Source organism: Platichthys flesus, chromosome 5, assembly GCF_949316205.1.
Source record: "Platichthys flesus chromosome 5, fPlaFle2.1, whole genome shotgun sequence".
NCBI classification, from domain to species: Eukaryota; Metazoa; Chordata; class Actinopteri; order Pleuronectiformes; family Pleuronectidae; genus Platichthys; species Platichthys flesus.
This window is the reverse complement of record NC_084949.1, coordinates 26,448,016-26,464,678: the sequence shown is the minus strand read 5'-3', so window position 1 is coordinate 26,464,678 and position 16,663 is coordinate 26,448,016. Positions and strand designations below refer to the sequence as shown.

At 41.3% G+C, this 16,663-nt stretch overlaps 2 protein-coding genes across 2 annotated transcripts in view; one reads left to right on the top strand and one right to left on the bottom strand.

Moving 5' to 3' along the window:
* Nucleotides 1-1,510: 1,510 nt before the first annotated feature.
* On the bottom strand, nt 1,511-8,150 carry LOC133954064 (B-cell receptor CD22-like). Its single transcript, XM_062388343.1, has 9 exons — nt 7,826-8,150; nt 7,468-7,689; nt 6,165-6,521; nt 5,862-6,092; nt 5,473-5,733; nt 5,154-5,235; nt 4,977-5,037; nt 2,905-3,077; nt 1,511-2,525 (listed from the first exon to the last, which is right to left on the bottom strand). Exons 2-9 carry the CDS (start codon nt 7,559-7,561, stop codon nt 2,453-2,455), a joined length of 1,332 nt encoding a protein of 443 aa, XP_062244327.1. The 5' UTR covers nt 7,562-7,689; nt 7,826-8,150; the 3' UTR covers nt 1,511-2,452.
* A 5,269-nt stretch (nt 8,151-13,419) lies between these two features.
* The window catches only part of mfng (MFNG O-fucosylpeptide 3-beta-N-acetylglucosaminyltransferase), a 13,629-nt gene continuing 10,385 nt past the window's right edge, over nt 13,420-16,663 (top strand). Inside the window, exon 1 of the mRNA XM_062388380.1 lies at nt 13,420-14,082. Coding sequence (XP_062244364.1) covers nt 13,723-14,082 — 360 coding nt within the window. The 5' untranslated portion in view covers nt 13,420-13,722. The remainder of the gene's footprint in view (nt 14,083-16,663) is intronic.

Below are 16,663 nucleotides of genomic sequence, written 5' to 3'. Positions count from 1 at the left end.
CCTGTCACAGTGAGAAGAAGGACAACAAATCCACTGGCTGCTGCAGTTACACTCATAGTAGCTGCTGCTCTCGTCTGTGACTTCAAACAAGAAAAACGTCCACAGATAAATAATGTGCTCAAGATGAAACTCAGTCACATCACAGACACGTCTACCTACAACACAGAAGAGTCTCAGAATAAAGACAGATTCTATAAGAGAAAGATAAATTTAAACTGTTCAACACATCTTACTTCCTTCCTCTTAATACGTACCTGCACACTGAGTCTGACGGTGCTAAATTAAACTCAGTGGTTTATACGAGTGTGAGAAACGACTTCAGTCGATGTTCATACCAAACCTGTATCATCCACATCACAACATCTCACTGACACAAGAAATGAAAATTTTAGGAGACTTGAGAGAAACTGGGGTGTTTTTAATCTGTTCAGTGTCTCATTAGGATGCAATAAAGATTGACATGAAAAAGACAAATTAAAGAAAGATTTCAAATTGACCTGGAAAATAAACTGCCATTAAAACTGTTGGAGCCATTTTATTTTAGAGCAAGTTTGACTATAGCTGACCAGCTGAGACTTAAACCAGCCAGTGAATTGTTTTTTTACCTTTCTGCATCCGGTCGGCCATTTTGCTTCTCAAGCTTCAAGCACACTTCCTGCTTTGCTCAGATTCTGTTATATCGTGTCGAAGTGTGAGGTCACCCTGCTGACCTGCTGGAAGGTGAAGGGACTCTTATTATTCAACACTCAGGTTTTTGGTGAGAGACGAATTCTCCGGTGCCTGAGAGGACATCCACCGAAGAGTCAAGACTCCAGTTCACTGGATGGTGAGCCAACATACAGATCTTTGAGAGAGATTCAGACTTCCATGTTCCTCTGCACTCCACGGTGTGGTAGGACAGACACTGTACAAAGACGGATAGGGCCCAACGATCAATCCACCAGTTTGACATTTAAGACTGGACTAAATTTATGCTGTATTGTAACTGTCAAACAAACTTGAACTGTAGGTTATGTGTTCTAATACAAGTTCAATCAAAGTAATCCATGTGTTAATTCTCGTTAGAGATATTCAAGTCCAGGGCTCCTGTTTACCTAGTATCTCTCATCTTGCTCCACATTTACACTCTTTCTATTGTCACCAAGGGTCACACAAGCATTCATCCACCTCGTCTCTGCAGCGGGACCCGCAAGCAGCTCAACTCACGGGAAGAAGACAATAAATATGTGAGTGATGGAAGTCTCTGATGGCGTCTGACTGGCTTTATTATGAAAAGGACGAACGAAAGACAGAACAAATACTGGAAGTGAGATTAAAATATAGAAAGAGTTTCAAAACAATGGCAAATTAGAACAAAAATAAAATTATATGAACGGAATAAAAAAAAGCTTAACATGATCCCTGAAAGATAAATCTGCTTTGTTGCTAAACTGTACATCACAAAGTTAGAAAAGAGGAAGTTGTAAGTGAGCAACAAATGAAATAAACAAGACAACAAAAATATGAAGAATGTTGTGAAGAAAAAGTTTAATTAATATCAGTCTCCTAAAGGTGCAGCAAACAAGCTTATGTTACTAAAATTATCAAAACTAATGTTATAATAATGAATCAATCATCCTAATGAAGAATAAGTAATAATATATTATCTTTTTTGTGTAACTTATAAACCTGGATCACAGCAGTACAACATTATTCTGTCTGTAACACCATTCAAGCTTCACACCCTGAGAGAGATGTCAGAGGAAAATGGCCACAGTGTGAACATGGTGGATTAAAACACACTAACTCCTTCTTCTTCACATGTGAGAAATACCACAAAACACTAAAGTGAAATCAATGGACCTGATGCAAACTTTGAACAGACACCAGAGGCAACACAGCTCATCTGGTGGCAGCAGTTCACTTTGTGTTAGCGGTCACATTCAAGGCGTTCATCACGTCAGTAGCAGCTCACATCCACATGAGACGTGCTCCCTCCAGTCCTCAGAGGAAATGAGTTCAACTCCTGATCGGCTGATGATGGAAACGATGGAAACAATAGTGTAGAAACAGAAAGAAGAGAAAGGGACAGAATCCTCTCTGTGGTTTTATCAGTAAAACTCTTTACTACCATCTAGTGGCAGCAGTGTAGCACAACAAAATGTTTGATATTTTTCATTCAGGCTAAATGTGGCATTTTGAACAACTTATACAAGTTGCTGATATATTTCAGATAATAGTCGAGTCAGCGAAGTCGTAAGGATTCATCTTCGGGGCAATTTATCCATTAGCTGTCAAGACAAGTCACTTAAAACTGAACATTCACTTCAACAATGATGCTCAAGTCAGACTGTCACCACAGAGGGATTCATCCTGTGGGGACCATGAACAGTTTTATGAAATTCTATTCAAATCCATCCTGCAGCTGTTGAGATATTTTCCATCAGGACTAAGGTGATTTCCAGATGTTAGTCTAAACAGCAGGAGGTGTTTTGACTGTGCTGTACAATGCAGCTGGATCCTCTCCAGTGTCCTGACCTCTGGTTCTGAAAGGAGATAAAACTAATGAATGATCAGAAGGTCATGGAGACGTAGCATTAAAGGAGACATATTGAGTTTCAAAGTTCTGCGAAGAGACAGGAGCTAAAACCAAGTGTTTGAGACAGAGGGTGAAAAGAGGAGCTGCAGCAATCGACAGTCTGAGGAAAGTGATGTTTTCTGAACATTAAACATTTTAAGGTCACAACTTTAATTAAATTGATCAAACTGAATATGAGCAGAATATGTCTCCTTTAACAAATGCACAAGTTTAAACAAACAAGAAAATGAAAGTGTAAAAACAAATGACTTCTATAGGATTTATCTCTGTTTATGATGTTTTGTGGTGTTAGTGGGGATAATGGTCCTGAATGAAGAGCTGCTCACCTCGGGGCAGATCTGTTAAAGTTGACAGAAGCGTACGCAACCTCCTCCGCCTCCTTGTGTTCACTGGGTTCAGCTGATCTGACGCTGGAGTAGACGGGATCCGTCTCACTCTTCATGAAGTGGACACTGGCATAGTTGAGGTCACAGTTTTCCTCAGACTGATTGTGTAGACGCTGCAAACACAAATTTGCTTTTGAAACTTGTACATGTGACAGAATGGACAACGTTAGAGTCCAACTATAGCAGCTATTGATTTATTTCAAGCGCCTCCTTCTACACCAGACGTGTTTCAAGGACAGGAAACATGAGGTTCTACTTAAAAACAAAAGGAGGGAAGGTCTTCAGTTTGAATTCCAAACACTAACACTACAAACTTCTCACTTAGTGTGTATGTGCGCCACTTGTGTGTGCGCTTTCACATCGGTTGTGTCCATATAAGACTACATCTGGGAGTTGGATGTTCAAGTACTGCAGCAAAGTTTGGTCGAAACAAGTTGTGTAACATAATTTAACTCGAAAATTCCTCCTGCCGAGAAATTTCAAATGGGTGCCTACTGCGGCCGGGTCCGAAAGAGACTTTTTGTTATTATGGGAAGAGAGACAGACTGTGAGACAGACAGAGAGAGAGACCCAGATAGAGAGAGACCCAGAGAGAAAGAGACTGGATTGTAAAAGAGAGAGAGAGAGAGAGAGACCAAGAGAGAGAGAGAGAGACTGGCTGGTTGAAGTGAGTGAGACAGACTTGATCAGTAAGTGGTGCTATCACACTGCTTACACACTCATAGATCTTTTCAGGTCAGGGCTCTGATCATGTGACATACTTTTGGGGTCGATTGCTCAGAATTCATTTTCACACAGACCACTATGTGGCGCTATCACTGTCAATAAATACACACTGATATATCTGTTCAGGTCAGGAATCTGATGAAGTTTGTGCGATTTGGCACCGCTTGCTAAAACTTCATTTTCAAACTGACCACTTGATGGCGCTCTCACTATCATGAATACACAATAATACAGGAATCTGATGAAGAGCCAATCACATCACATTGTTGTTCAAATCATTGAGAGTTGTTTATTTAAAGAGTTCAACAGTTCCCCCCCAAAAGACAAAGAAATATCAATGTTTAAGTCCTGCACACACTGGGACTTGAACCCTCCACCTCTAAGTCCCAGTCCCTCTGCTCTACCCACTGATCTACCTACAGACTTGATTGACACCTGTGAAGTGTAAATATAAACAATCCCCTCCCTCCTTTCCCCCTCTGGCCCCCCCTTCTCAGTGTGTGTATCTCACTGATTACCGCAGCTTTGACACAGAGAGAGTGACAGATTGGACCTGAGGAGAAGATCCCGTACAAAATGCTCTAATTTAAAATCTATAACTCCTATCCGTGAAATGAAAACACCGTGAGAATCACAAGGCTTGGACGAACAAGGACATATCTGTATTATTGGTTAGAGTCAAAACGTTAGGCTGTACGAGCAGTTTAGAAACGTAGCTCTCATTCTAAAGATTGTCCTCCGAAGATGTGCATTGACTTCTATGGAGCAGATTTATTTCCACATCAGCTCTCTGCTCAAACAAATACTTGTTACTCAAAAACTATAAGTTCTATCTGGAAAATGAAAACATTTTGAGAATAACAAGGCTGGACACTACAACCGGATATATTTTTTATTCTTGAGAGTTAGGAAATGAAGCCGTAGGGGCTATTTACGTCCCTGTGGATCAACCTTTAATTATAGAGCTGCATTCACACGCAGTCAACACTGACTTTATTTGTCCCAACAACACACTCTATGAACAACAGTCTCGCACACACTGAGTGTCAGACAGAACAACGCACAATCAATGTTTTACACAGACACACCAAATGGTGATCTGCTCCACATTACAGTGCTCCACACTAAAGATATCTGAACCAATCAATTCAATCTTTCACAAACTTTGACAAGATTTAAAGCAGCACATGTTACAAATCAACAAACTTAGAGCAGCATCAAGTGTCATAGTTCAGAAAAAACTGTTGAACAAACTGAAAGGATTGAAGCTGAACTGTGTGTCTCACCTGCTCACTGTGGTCAAGTCTGTTCCCAGGATCAGCAGATTGATGAGAGTTTCTCTTTTTTCTGATCATTTGAACCAAATAACAAACAATATACAGAATAATTGAGTTGTTTTAATTTAACAGGACAGATTCTCAGGAATTCATCGTTCAAAGCGTTAGTGGAACAGATTTTCTCACCTGATCAGTAGGAACACGGAGAGGAGAGTCACAGTGAGGAAAACTGCAGCAGCTGATCCAATGAGTGCTGATGTAGGTAACACTGTGCACAGTGAAGGAAATATCTTTCAAGTGTACTGAGGATGAAACTTTATGGATGTTTTTACTGACGCTGGGTGGATTCCTCGTTGTGCTGCTGATGGTCTGACTGTGTGTTTATTTATGGGGCAGAAGTCAAACGACCCATATCTGCACATTTAAAATATGAAGGACAAAGAATGGCTAAAGTCACTACACAGCTAAAGAACCTTTAAAGGTGTTAGGACTTCACATGACTCACCTGCTCCAACAGTCAGATGTAAGGTGGCCTTACTACGTCCGTGTGTGTTCTGGGCCTCACACTGATACTTTCCACCATGTTCAGCTGTGATATTAGTGATGGTGAAGATTTGTCCTGATGCTGTTGGTGAGTCCTCGTTCTCCTTGTACCAGGTGTAGTTAGCTGCTGGGTTAGCATCACTGCTGCAGGTCAGAGTCACTGAGCTGCCCTCCATGATCTCACCAGAGGGACTCACTGACACAGAGGGAGGCTTTGGAGCGTCTGAAGGATAGTTTATATTAACACACAGGGTGAGAATACAATCAAAACACTGTCTGTATTATTTGTTAAAAGTTTAAATTTAAATAATTTCCACATTATTGTAGCTTCATGAGGAGGAGTAAACTCACACAATGTAGGAGAAGGGAAACGCTCCTGTCCTTCTATAGCACAGTGATAGCTGTCTTCAGGATTAAAGTGTTTGAGGTGAAAGTATTTTTTTCGTCCAACAGGTTTATTGTTATTGTACCAAACGTAGGAAAGATGATCAGGGAGCTGACACCTGCTGTGACAGGTCAGCTCTGTCCAGGTAGAAGATGGATTGGCTGTTGATCTCCTAACATGTACCTGGAGCTGATGGTCTGTGAACAAACATGTGATTTTATTTCAACATACACACTAACATTTCAAACTGACTCTAATGAAAATGTTACCTGTGACAGACAGAGTGACTCCAGCTGAACTAGTTAAACTCCCAGTAGGTTGGTTTGTTGTGAACCTGAACTTGTACACAGCTGAGTCGCTCTCTCTCAGGTTAGAGATTCTCAGAGTGCACTTGTTGTTTCCACAGAGATTCTCCACACGACCTGAATACTCCGGATCAGTGCTTAGATCAACGTGAATCCCATTACTCTCTTTAATGAACCAGAAAGTTTCCTGAACTGTAGTATCACGGTGATTCAACCTGGATGGGTATGTGTAGGTACAGTTAATGTCCACTGTTGATCCTCTGAAGGCACAGATCTCAGTAGAAGTGTAACTCACACTCCAGCCATTCTGACTCTGTACCACTGTAACACAGAGCACATCAGAGAATCAGAAGATAAACTTATGCATTTATAAAACTAACTTCATGTATTTTCTCTGGTGAATCACCAGTCGGCAGGTTTTCATTTTAAGATGATGACGATGCCAAGATGAGGAAACTTTCAGTTCACATAAAACACAGTGAAGTTCCCTTTAGACTTCAGAGTGAGGGAGAAACACACTGTTGGAGGTGAGGAACATGAGGGACCTTGTATAAGTTGCTCTTATAATGGAGCAAACTGGTCAATATGGAGGAAATGATCTGTGTCTTTTATGCAGAGTCGACCAAAGATGGACGACACGTCTCCACTTCCTCCCACTCTCCAGAAATGAAGCCAAAATATCCTGGATACCAACGCTGCCATCTTTCACATTTGGAACCACAGTCTGCACAGTAGTGATCCGGAGATGGAGCCACAGTATCAAAGTCCTGCCCATACATGAGCTCGACCAATCCTGAGTCAGCCTAAGCTGTCAATCATGACGTTTACTCTTATTTTCATATCATCAAATAACTAATTGAAACCAAATTTATGAGAAACAACAACAATAGAGTGTAATAAGAACGACCTAACATGACAGGAACCATCTTTGAGAAAATGTATTTGACTTTTTAGATTGGTCCATGTCCTTCCCACTAACATGGAGGAGACAGGATGTATGTTATATACTGCAGCCAGCCACCAGGGGGCGATCACAATGCTTTGGCCTCACTTCTGGGAGCAGTCATATCTCTTATCTTTATTTACACAAGCAGAATACTAGTACTAGTACTACAGTAGTTTGTCAGTACTTACAGTTGTATCCCAAGAGTTCAATGTGCCCATGAAGAAAAAAGTATTTAAAAACACATGAAGCTATGGTACAATGCATTATCACAAATACTCCAGCAGATGGTGCTGTTAGTGAAATACTGTAGATTAAACTCACACATTGACGGAGAGCGGAAATCCTCGAGTCCTTTAACAGCACAGGAAACACTGTCTGCATTATAAAACTCATCAAAATAAGATGCTCCTTCCATCTTCTTCTGTTGATTCTTGTACCAGACGTAGTTCAGATGATCAGGAAGACGACAACTGCTCTGACACCTGAGCTCTGCCCGGTTATAAGAGTAATACTTCAATGATGTTCTCACCTGCACATGCAAATCTGTGTGTGAGAATAAGGAATTCATTTTAGTCCAAACTGACAACACACACATGCATATAAAAGTGCACACACACACTCAAGTGAACCAAACAAGATGTAGGAAATAAATGAATGAATGTTCAGATGCAAATGTTACCTGTGACAGACAGAGTGACTCCAGCTGAACCAGTTAAACTCCCAGTAGGTTGGTTTGTTGTGAACCTGAACTTGTACACAGCTGAGTCGCTCTCTCTCAGGTTAGAGATTCTCAGAGTGCACTTGTTGTTTCCACAGAGATTCTCCACACGACCTGAATACTCCGGATCAGTCCTTAGATCAACGTGAATCCCATTACTCTCTTTAATGAACCAGAAAGTTTCCTGAACTGTAGTATCATGGTTATTAAATGTGGATGGGTATGTGTAGGTAAAGGTAATGTCCACTGTTGATCCTCTGACGGCACAGATCTCAGTAGAAGTGTTACTCACATCCCAGCCATTCTCACACTGTACCACTGTAACACAGAGAATCAGATTCATAACATACCAGAGAACACTTAGTTTACTATTAATTATAAATAATCATAATCATAATACTAATACTGATGACAATTCATTCATATATTTTCTTTCTGCATCACTTTACAGGTGGTGATCTGAAAATGAATGAATGGTTCACTTATATTTTTTCTTTCTCTCTCAAACTCACTTCAGGTGAATCAGAAGTCTGAGTGTAAAATAGAGTGACAACATGAATGTAGAGGTACAGTACCTGTCACAGTGAGAAGAAGGACAACAAATCCACTGGCTGCTGCAATTACACTCATAGTAGCTGCTGCTCTCGTCTGTGACTTCAATCAAGAAAAACCTCCACAGATAAATAATGTGCACAAGATGAAACTCAGTCACATCACAGACACGTCTACCTACAACACAGAAGAGTCTGAGAATAAAGACAGATTCTGTAAGAGAAAGATAAATTTAAACTGTTAAACACAACTTCCTTCCTCTTTCCACTGGTGCTTGCTGAGCTCGATGGTGTTAAATCAAATCTAGAGCAGTAACTTGTGTTTTGCACAAACTTTGAATTTCCTCATTTTACAGTGTGGCAGAAACACCTTCATTGGCTGTTCGAACACAACCTCATTCATCCTCAACTGAAGCTGTTATACAAAATATTGCACTTCCATTATAATTTTTTTAATTTCTTTAATATTTCTCATAGATTTGATGTTATGCAGAATATTTGCATTATATGTAGTTTTCAAAGCTCTACATGATGAAAAAGACTTTGCTCCAAACAGCTGCTTCAGTCATTGTTTTGATTGAGTGACCCCTCTGCGACAGAATATTACATAATGAGCATTTAGCTGCATATAGCATTGAAATAAATGGAAAATAGTCGGTTTACGGTTTCTTTTCAGTTGTTTTCATCAAAGTCGTCCTTTGATTTACACCAACGTTGGAGTTTGTTCAGTGCCACTGATCAAAGCTGTTTGTGGATACGGTTACAATGAACTCTAGTGGCAGCATCTTGGAAATCCCTCTGAGGTTTTAGTGACACAATCTGTTCTCACTACATCTTTCACTGCAAAGGTTCAACTGCAGACAATACATTCAAAATCACAGGGAGATCAAATTGTTTGTGCTGTGTGTTTTCAAAACTGTTGATATATATATAGCTACTTATTGCTGGAGATGTGAGAATGTCTTTTTTAACTAAGTCATCAGTGTTCTTTTTTGTCCTGCATCCGTGGAGAGGACCAGCTCCTGATGTAAATATAAAGTATTTAAATATAAAGTATTTATATATAATTGGCCCATTCTAGGGTGTAGAAAACAACAATTTGTACAATTTAGATGAAAATAACTCCTGAAAACATCACTGGGATTATTTTAGATCAGAAAAGTAACACAAACAAAACTCTTTTTTTGGAAACATGTTCAGTCAGAGCTGTTCTTGAACGTCTGTTACCAAGTGGAGAATTTACGTGAACTGATCCCAGGCTGTCGTCAGTTCTGAAAATGTTCAGGGAATTGAATTTCAGGGCGACAAGAGGCTGGAGGTTATGAGTAAATTCCCCAAATACCGGAACATTTGTGATCCGTCAAATATTAATTTTTTCCCCGTTCTCTGAATATACATTGTGCTTCAACATATCAACATGGAGCTGAGTATTTACTCTGTATAAGTTTAGGAAAACTTAAAAAGTTCTCTGCAAGCACATAGCTTTATATTGCGTTATGGTTGGTTTTTTTTTTACTCTTCTGTTGTATTACTTCCACCTGCTGGGCAAAAGTGGAACAGCTTATTTTAGCTGTAGTTTTTCGTAAATTGGCAACATTCATAAAATTCCAGAGGTCTTTATAAGGTCGTGGAAACTAAAGCAGGCAACAACATTTTAGTTTCTTAAAAAAAGTCGAAACACAGTACTGCAGCATTACTGATTTTGATTGTTTAAGTTTTAAGATACATTTATTTATCCCACACACATGCAGAGACATGCACAGACACACTCATGCAATTTCAGGGAAATTTATCCTCTGCTTTTAACCCATCTGGTGAAGGACACACAGAGCAGTGAGCGACCATGTACGGCTCACGGGGAGCAGATGTTGGGGGAGTAAGGTGCCTTGCTCTGGGGCACTAGACAGGGTAGGGAGACTCTTGGATTTTTGGACAGATCAATCCAGGTTCGTCTTTTTCTTGTTTCTCCGTGGAGTCGAACCAGAGACGAACCAGAGACCTTCTCTGCCCATAGTCCAAGTTTCTGCCACAAGACCACCGCCTCTCCCAGGTACAGTCGCAAATAAACAATGTTCTGCATGTGATTTTCAAAATGTTGCTCTGCTTCTCGGCCACATCTCCGCTGCTTCCCGGATGGGCTGCCACATGCAATACTGCTGTAAAAACGTGCACAAGCAGCCATTCCAGAAAGTACTGCAACTTTTATGCCATGTAGACCGACTACGACGTAAATTCTGGTCGTATTCCCATTCGACGCACTCTATCGTATAGTTTCTTACATAGAGGAACCACAACAAATCGCGGGAGTTGTTTTTTTCCAGAGTTTTTGGGACGGTTCACATGCCAGATACCCACATTAACGTGTGGAAGCACTACAAAAGTGGATTTTTCATAATATGTCCCCTTTAAAAGTTTTGCCGTCTGGGTTACAAAGATCTGCACAGGGAATATATTCCTTTATGGTTCTATGAAAAACTTCAAGAAAACATATCTACATTTGAGAAATTGAGCTGATTAAACAGAGTTAAAATATGTTCAGTTCTGGAGCCTCTGCCTTTACGACTTCCTCACTTCTGTGTCTGTGATGTTTGTCTGATCTCGGCTCTTGAGCTCAGTCCAAGTCTCTGCTTCAGGTAAAACAGACAAAGCCCTAAAAGGGGGTCTGGTCCCTCGACTCCCGGGGCCCTTTGTTCCAAGTGGGGCTGTGATGTACTTGGTGTTTGAGAATGGAACCTTTTCATGGAGGCCGTAAGGCGATCCTGGGCCTTTCCTAGCCAGGGTGTGCCCCGGGCGGCTCTGGTTTACCTGCGGGACCTGTGAAGGGGCGGGGTGCAGGGAGGTGGGCGGGGCCTGTCTGTAGAGCCAGGTAGCGGCGGAGGCGAGGAGAGCAGCTGGTCAGCGGAAAGAAAGAGAGAGAGAGCGATCCAGAGAGAGGAGGGGAGGGATGGAGGGATGGATGTAAGGCGAGAACGCTGAGAAAGGACAAATAAACAAAGGTGGCGATGAGGGTCTGAGGTGAATTAATTGTATCAAGCTCTTTCTGTCTGCAGAGACGGTCTCTGGAGACAGACGCACAGCGAACAGTAGACAGTGGATACAGTAGTGGACGACTGGAGACCCGGAGCTTTTAAAGAGTCGAGCAGCTGAGTAACATTCCACGGTTCCTCCCTGAGAGTTTGTCCGAAGCTCCAGTTATTGTTTCCCTTCTCGAGACGAGGGGACATTGTGTCAGTGTGTTCCACCAAAGACTATAGAATATAAAGAGGAGCGACTCGTGTATGAAAATCAGTCCATAATTCACCATCGTTCACTTTTGACGTGATTTTCCCGCTGATGCTCGACAGATAGTGAGTCTGTCTCAGCTGTCAATCAGAGATCTTTCACCTCGTTTAATATCTTAAGTAATTAATTAAGACCAAACTTGAAACATGAACACTAGAAAATAAACATGATAAAAACTAGTTACAGTTTTTTTTGGGGGGGGGGGCATATCTATCCAATGTGTATTTTGACTCTTTAGTTTTGGCCCCATTGATTGTATGTTTGTACGGAGGGTTACACAAAATCTACTGGACAAATGTTGTAAACCTTGGATGTGTTATTAGTCAGAGAAGCACACACTGGTGTTAATCAAGGAACTTTATTTTACTTAGTTTAACTATCTCCTTAATCTTAATGAAATAAATCAGACGTGTTTAGGACTGATATTTATTTAAGTGTTTGTGTTTTCCTTTGTAATCTCTCATCTCTTATTAATCCAAACATGTCCACTCACATCGATTATTATCCTGAATGAGAAGAAATTCACCAAAAGCTGATTTAAGATTGTAAATAATGTTAATAATAACTTCACTTGAAGACTTTCCACTTTACATCAATGTCAAAGTTATTCTGTAACTTACAGAACACCATACATTAGACTACACAGAAATTACAAAATCTAATACGGTTCCCTTTTAAAATGAGCCGCCATGTTCTTGGGTTTAAAATGTGACGTGATCAGTTTCAGGCAGTTTTCTGTTGCTAAGCTGAAAACACAGAAATGTATTGAGGAAACTTTGTATTTGCAAACTCTGTGTTTTTCTAAGTTCATGTGCAGCAGTTCTTTCAGTGTTTTTGGAAACAGTTGAGTGACACAAAAAGCCCCAGTGACTCTGAAGAGGAAGGAAGGAGGAGGAGTGTTTGTGGTTTGTCGTTTCTCCGTGAGTGAACAAACGGACACAGCTTCAATCGTCTGTGACAAATCGTCAGACGTGTCGTTTGTGATTGATTCTTACTTCCAGATGTTTTTGCCAGTTCTTCTGATCCTCGCTCCCAGAGACATGTCCAGAGAAATGGGTTTCGAGATGATTCATAAGAACAAATCTTTCCCCACGATCATTTACTTCACTTCTGTTTTCACTTCATTCTCCAGACTCATCAGGACTCTTAAAACATGCGGCTCAAGTAGAATCAGTCATGTGATCATTGACCTCTGTTGCTGTTTTCTAACATGGAGGCATTTCTTTTTTGTGCTCAGTTGTTTGCTGTTCATTAACTCCACGAGGAAGCTACGTTATCTCCCCTCCCTGTTGATTTATTAGCTTTAAACATGATCACTCAAAAACCTGTGGATTGATAATGCAAAACTTGGATACGGTATGGGTGAGGGGAATTGAAAAATTTCAGATATTTATGAATTTGTGTAATTTGGTGCAGATTTGAATGAGAGAACACAAATATGGATTTAGTGAATTTAAATGTTTTTTCATAAGGTGACTTTTCAGCCTTGGCGGAGGAATGCACTGGAATGAGCTGTATGATCATCAAATATTTATTATTTACAAAAATATAACTATAAGTAAAGGTTTATCTAGCTTTTTATTTAATAACTGGAAAAGCTCTTTAAGTGTTTTCATCCTATTTAGTGTGACTCATGTTTTGATGAACTTTTCTCCAGCTCATTATGAACGGAAGTCCAGTTCTGCAGGTTGTGGTTTATTTTGAAATCCGGAAGCCTCGTCTCTTCATTTCGTCTCCACAGTGACGTGCAGCGCGGGCAGAGCTGCGCCTGTGACGAGTCAGAAACGTGCCCACAGGAGCTTTACGCACAGAATGGAAGGAAATCAGTCGTTTCGATGCAGCCGTTTTAAAAACAGATAATAAAGAATCAGTTTAATAATTAAATCAATCTGATATAAAGTTTAAAATCATCCAAATTAAGAGTGTAACACGGAAGAGAAGGTGATGGGGAAACGAAATCACCAGCAGCCAAGAGCATGGTTTTAAACTTTGTGGGATCCACAGTGAATAACTTTTGATTCTACAATGCACAAGAGATGGACCCGTCGGAGGCTGCAGGTCCTGATTTTCACCTTCTTCATCGTCCTCTTCGTGGATCTTCAATTACGCACCAGTGACCCCCCCAAGCTCAGTGTGGTCCTCGATCCGCCAGCCGGTGCGCCGCACCGCGCCATCCAGGAGGCTGCCTCCGCGGCCAAGGGCGCACTGAGGCCGGCCAGGGGCAGCAGCAGGGAGGCTGGACACCCGACCACTGAGGGGGCTCCTGTCACTCAGCCTACACTGAGGCAGGAGGACATCTTCATCGCTGTGAAAACCACCGGCAGGTTCCACAAGACGCGTCTGGCGCTCCTCGTGGAGACGTGGATCTCAAGAACCAAGGAGCATGTGAGTCCCTGTGGTGTCTGTGCTGCTCTGACACCTTTGTTTAAAACCTCTGACACCATTAAAACAGTGGAACAGAAGCTCCATCAGAAGTAACTCCTCTTCTGGGTTTAAGACAGTGAACATGTGGTTTAATGAGCACAGTGAATGATCCTGACAGAAAGGAGATTCTAAAGTCTCAGCCTCATCCAGAAGAGAGCAGTTTATACAGTTCTATAAACTCATGTCTCACAGCAAACTGTCCATATCCCCAATCTAAAGTTCAAGTCATTATTTCTATGATCAAGTATCTGACTCACTTGTTCTTTTGTGCTGTTGATGAAATGAAAACATTCACTTCCTTCCTGCTTTCCAGCTGCACGTCCGTGATTGACACGTTCTAAGTTCACCTCCTCACTGATCAATGGTTTCACTGGTCAGATCTCAAGAGAAACAAAACAAAAGTTGTAACTTCTGCATATTTTACTAAGATTCAAGATTAAACAGTGGCATCAATAAGAGTTTTTATGGCTTTAAATCAAGGGAATAGATCCTAAGTAAATTTTTCAAAATGAAAATAGTAATTTTGGTCATTGTCTAGTTCAGTTAGATTTTGGAACATCTCTGGTGTAATGGCTCCTGTCAATAGATCATCCACTATTGCTGGAAACACACCTGTCTGTACCATTTACATCAGGAGGCTACAGCCGGCAGCTGGTTAGCTCACCACACAGTCTAGAAACTACCAGTGTCCCAATTCAGGTGCTGCTGAGCTGTCCCCTTTAGAAAGCTCCTTAAATAAACCCGAGCAATGAAGGATCTGACTTATCGCAGGATTTGTTTTGTGCAGGTGACAGAGGTCACAAGCTGCTGAGTCGTGGCCACAGGTTCGGCTTCAACCCTTGGCTGCGTGTTGTCCCTGGATTCTGTCCTGTCCTGTCATCTAAAGCTAAACTACCCAAAAATGAAACAAATAAAAAGGAATAGTTAACAATGCAATGTCAAAAGTTCGACAAGCTGGTGATGCAGGGAGAAAATACAATGTGACCAGATCATCTCATTTCAGCTCTGCCCTTGAAGAGTGGACGATGCCCTTTAGCTAAACTGAAATAAGACTTCAGCATTAGACTGCATTACTTCAGATTCCTAATAGACAGACGGAGGCAGCACTTTTTAAATCATTTGAATGTTGAATTTGACTCCATGACATGTTTTGTGAAACAGATGTGATCATTAGGGGAAGTGCTCATGTCCTCGTCCCCAGAGCTTCTTGTCGACACGGTCCCATGGAGACGAACCTTTCAAACAGTTTCTGACTTCCTTTATTTGAAGTGTGAAAGAGGAAGATGTTGATGAGAACTTGGTTTCTGCTTCTTGCTCATTGCAAAAGCGAAACTCAAAACTGTTCAATCTTTTTTTTGACTGTTTCGCAATCCAGAGACTGCAACTCTACATGTACATACAGACCCACTTGTGTATTTTATATATACACATCAGCACATGGAAACACAAAGGTGAAAGCAACACAAGAAACACACACACACACACACACACACACACACACACAGGAAGCTGTGCAGGCAGGTTGTCTGGGCCGAGGGGAAGCAGCCTCCTTGAACAATACTGAAACGGAAGCTGGTCATAAAACAGGAAGTGGAGAGGATGATTGTGCAAGGCAAAATGAACCTAGTGTTACCTCACTGTACACACACACACACACGCACAAAAAGTCGTTTCTAACAAGCTTGTCAGCAGCTTCTGTTTTGCCTCGAAGTTGGAAACACAGAAGTTGCGACGTTTGAATGGTGGCACACGATCATCAGAGGAAACGTAGCAACATGTCGTAAAGTACGGAGTTGAGCAAAATGCTTGTGATGCCATAATAACAAGATTTAAATGTCAAAGCTAAATGCTGGTGATCGGGATGTTTAGCAGGTTTGTATCACCAGATCGTGTGCGTTTAGCTCATTAGAACAAAATGCAAACAGCTGAGGCTGATGGGAAAGATGTTAGTTTAGCAGAGGATCTGGATCTTTACATTTCCTCAATTGTCAAGAGTTACAACAACTAACATGGCGGTGGTGGAGGAGGCTCAGAGCAGCTGAGCTGAAAAGAAAGCAACCTGAAAGAAGTTATGTGTTGGACACTTTGAGTTGAGGTCTGACTTTTTGTTTGCTCACGTTTGTGCTGTGAGGAACACAAAGATGTTGAGAAGCAGCGAGTTTGTCTCTGGCTGTGTTTGGGAGACCCCGGTGGCTCCGGACATCACCACAGTGACGATGGAAGAGGTTGTGATAAAATCGTTTGTTTCACCCTGTGCCTCAGTAACATCATGTGTTCTTTTACCAAGTCTTCAAGTCTCTTCAAGGCCCCTCATGATTTCTTGTTGTTCTGATCCGTTTCATCTGTAAGCTTTCAGAGGACGTGGACAAATAGAGGCTACAGAATTCTTTGTTGGTTTACGTATCTAACGTTGAGCATAAATTAGCCTTTAGATTAATTAGCAACCTGTCCACTGTCCCCAAGCCCCCTAAGACCCTCTGAGAAAGTGGTTTAGATAACGATGGATGGATAGTTTGTCCATGTGTGTGGTGACTGTCAGGCC

Excerpts from the sequence above, each read along its gene's own strand:
- LOC133954064 (XM_062388343.1), bottom strand. The coding sequence starts at position 7,561 with ATGGAAGGAGCATCTTATTTTGATGAGTTTTATAATGCAGACAGTGTT. Across the intron at positions 3,078-4,976 it reads GACTTGACCACAGTGAGCAG|CGTCTACACAATCAGTCTGA; the intron begins GTGAGACACACA and ends TTGTGTTTGCAG. Across the intron at positions 2,526-2,904 it reads TTTAACAGATCTGCCCCGAG|AACCAGAGGTCAGGACACTG; the intron begins GTGAGCAGCTCT and ends ATCTCCTTTCAG.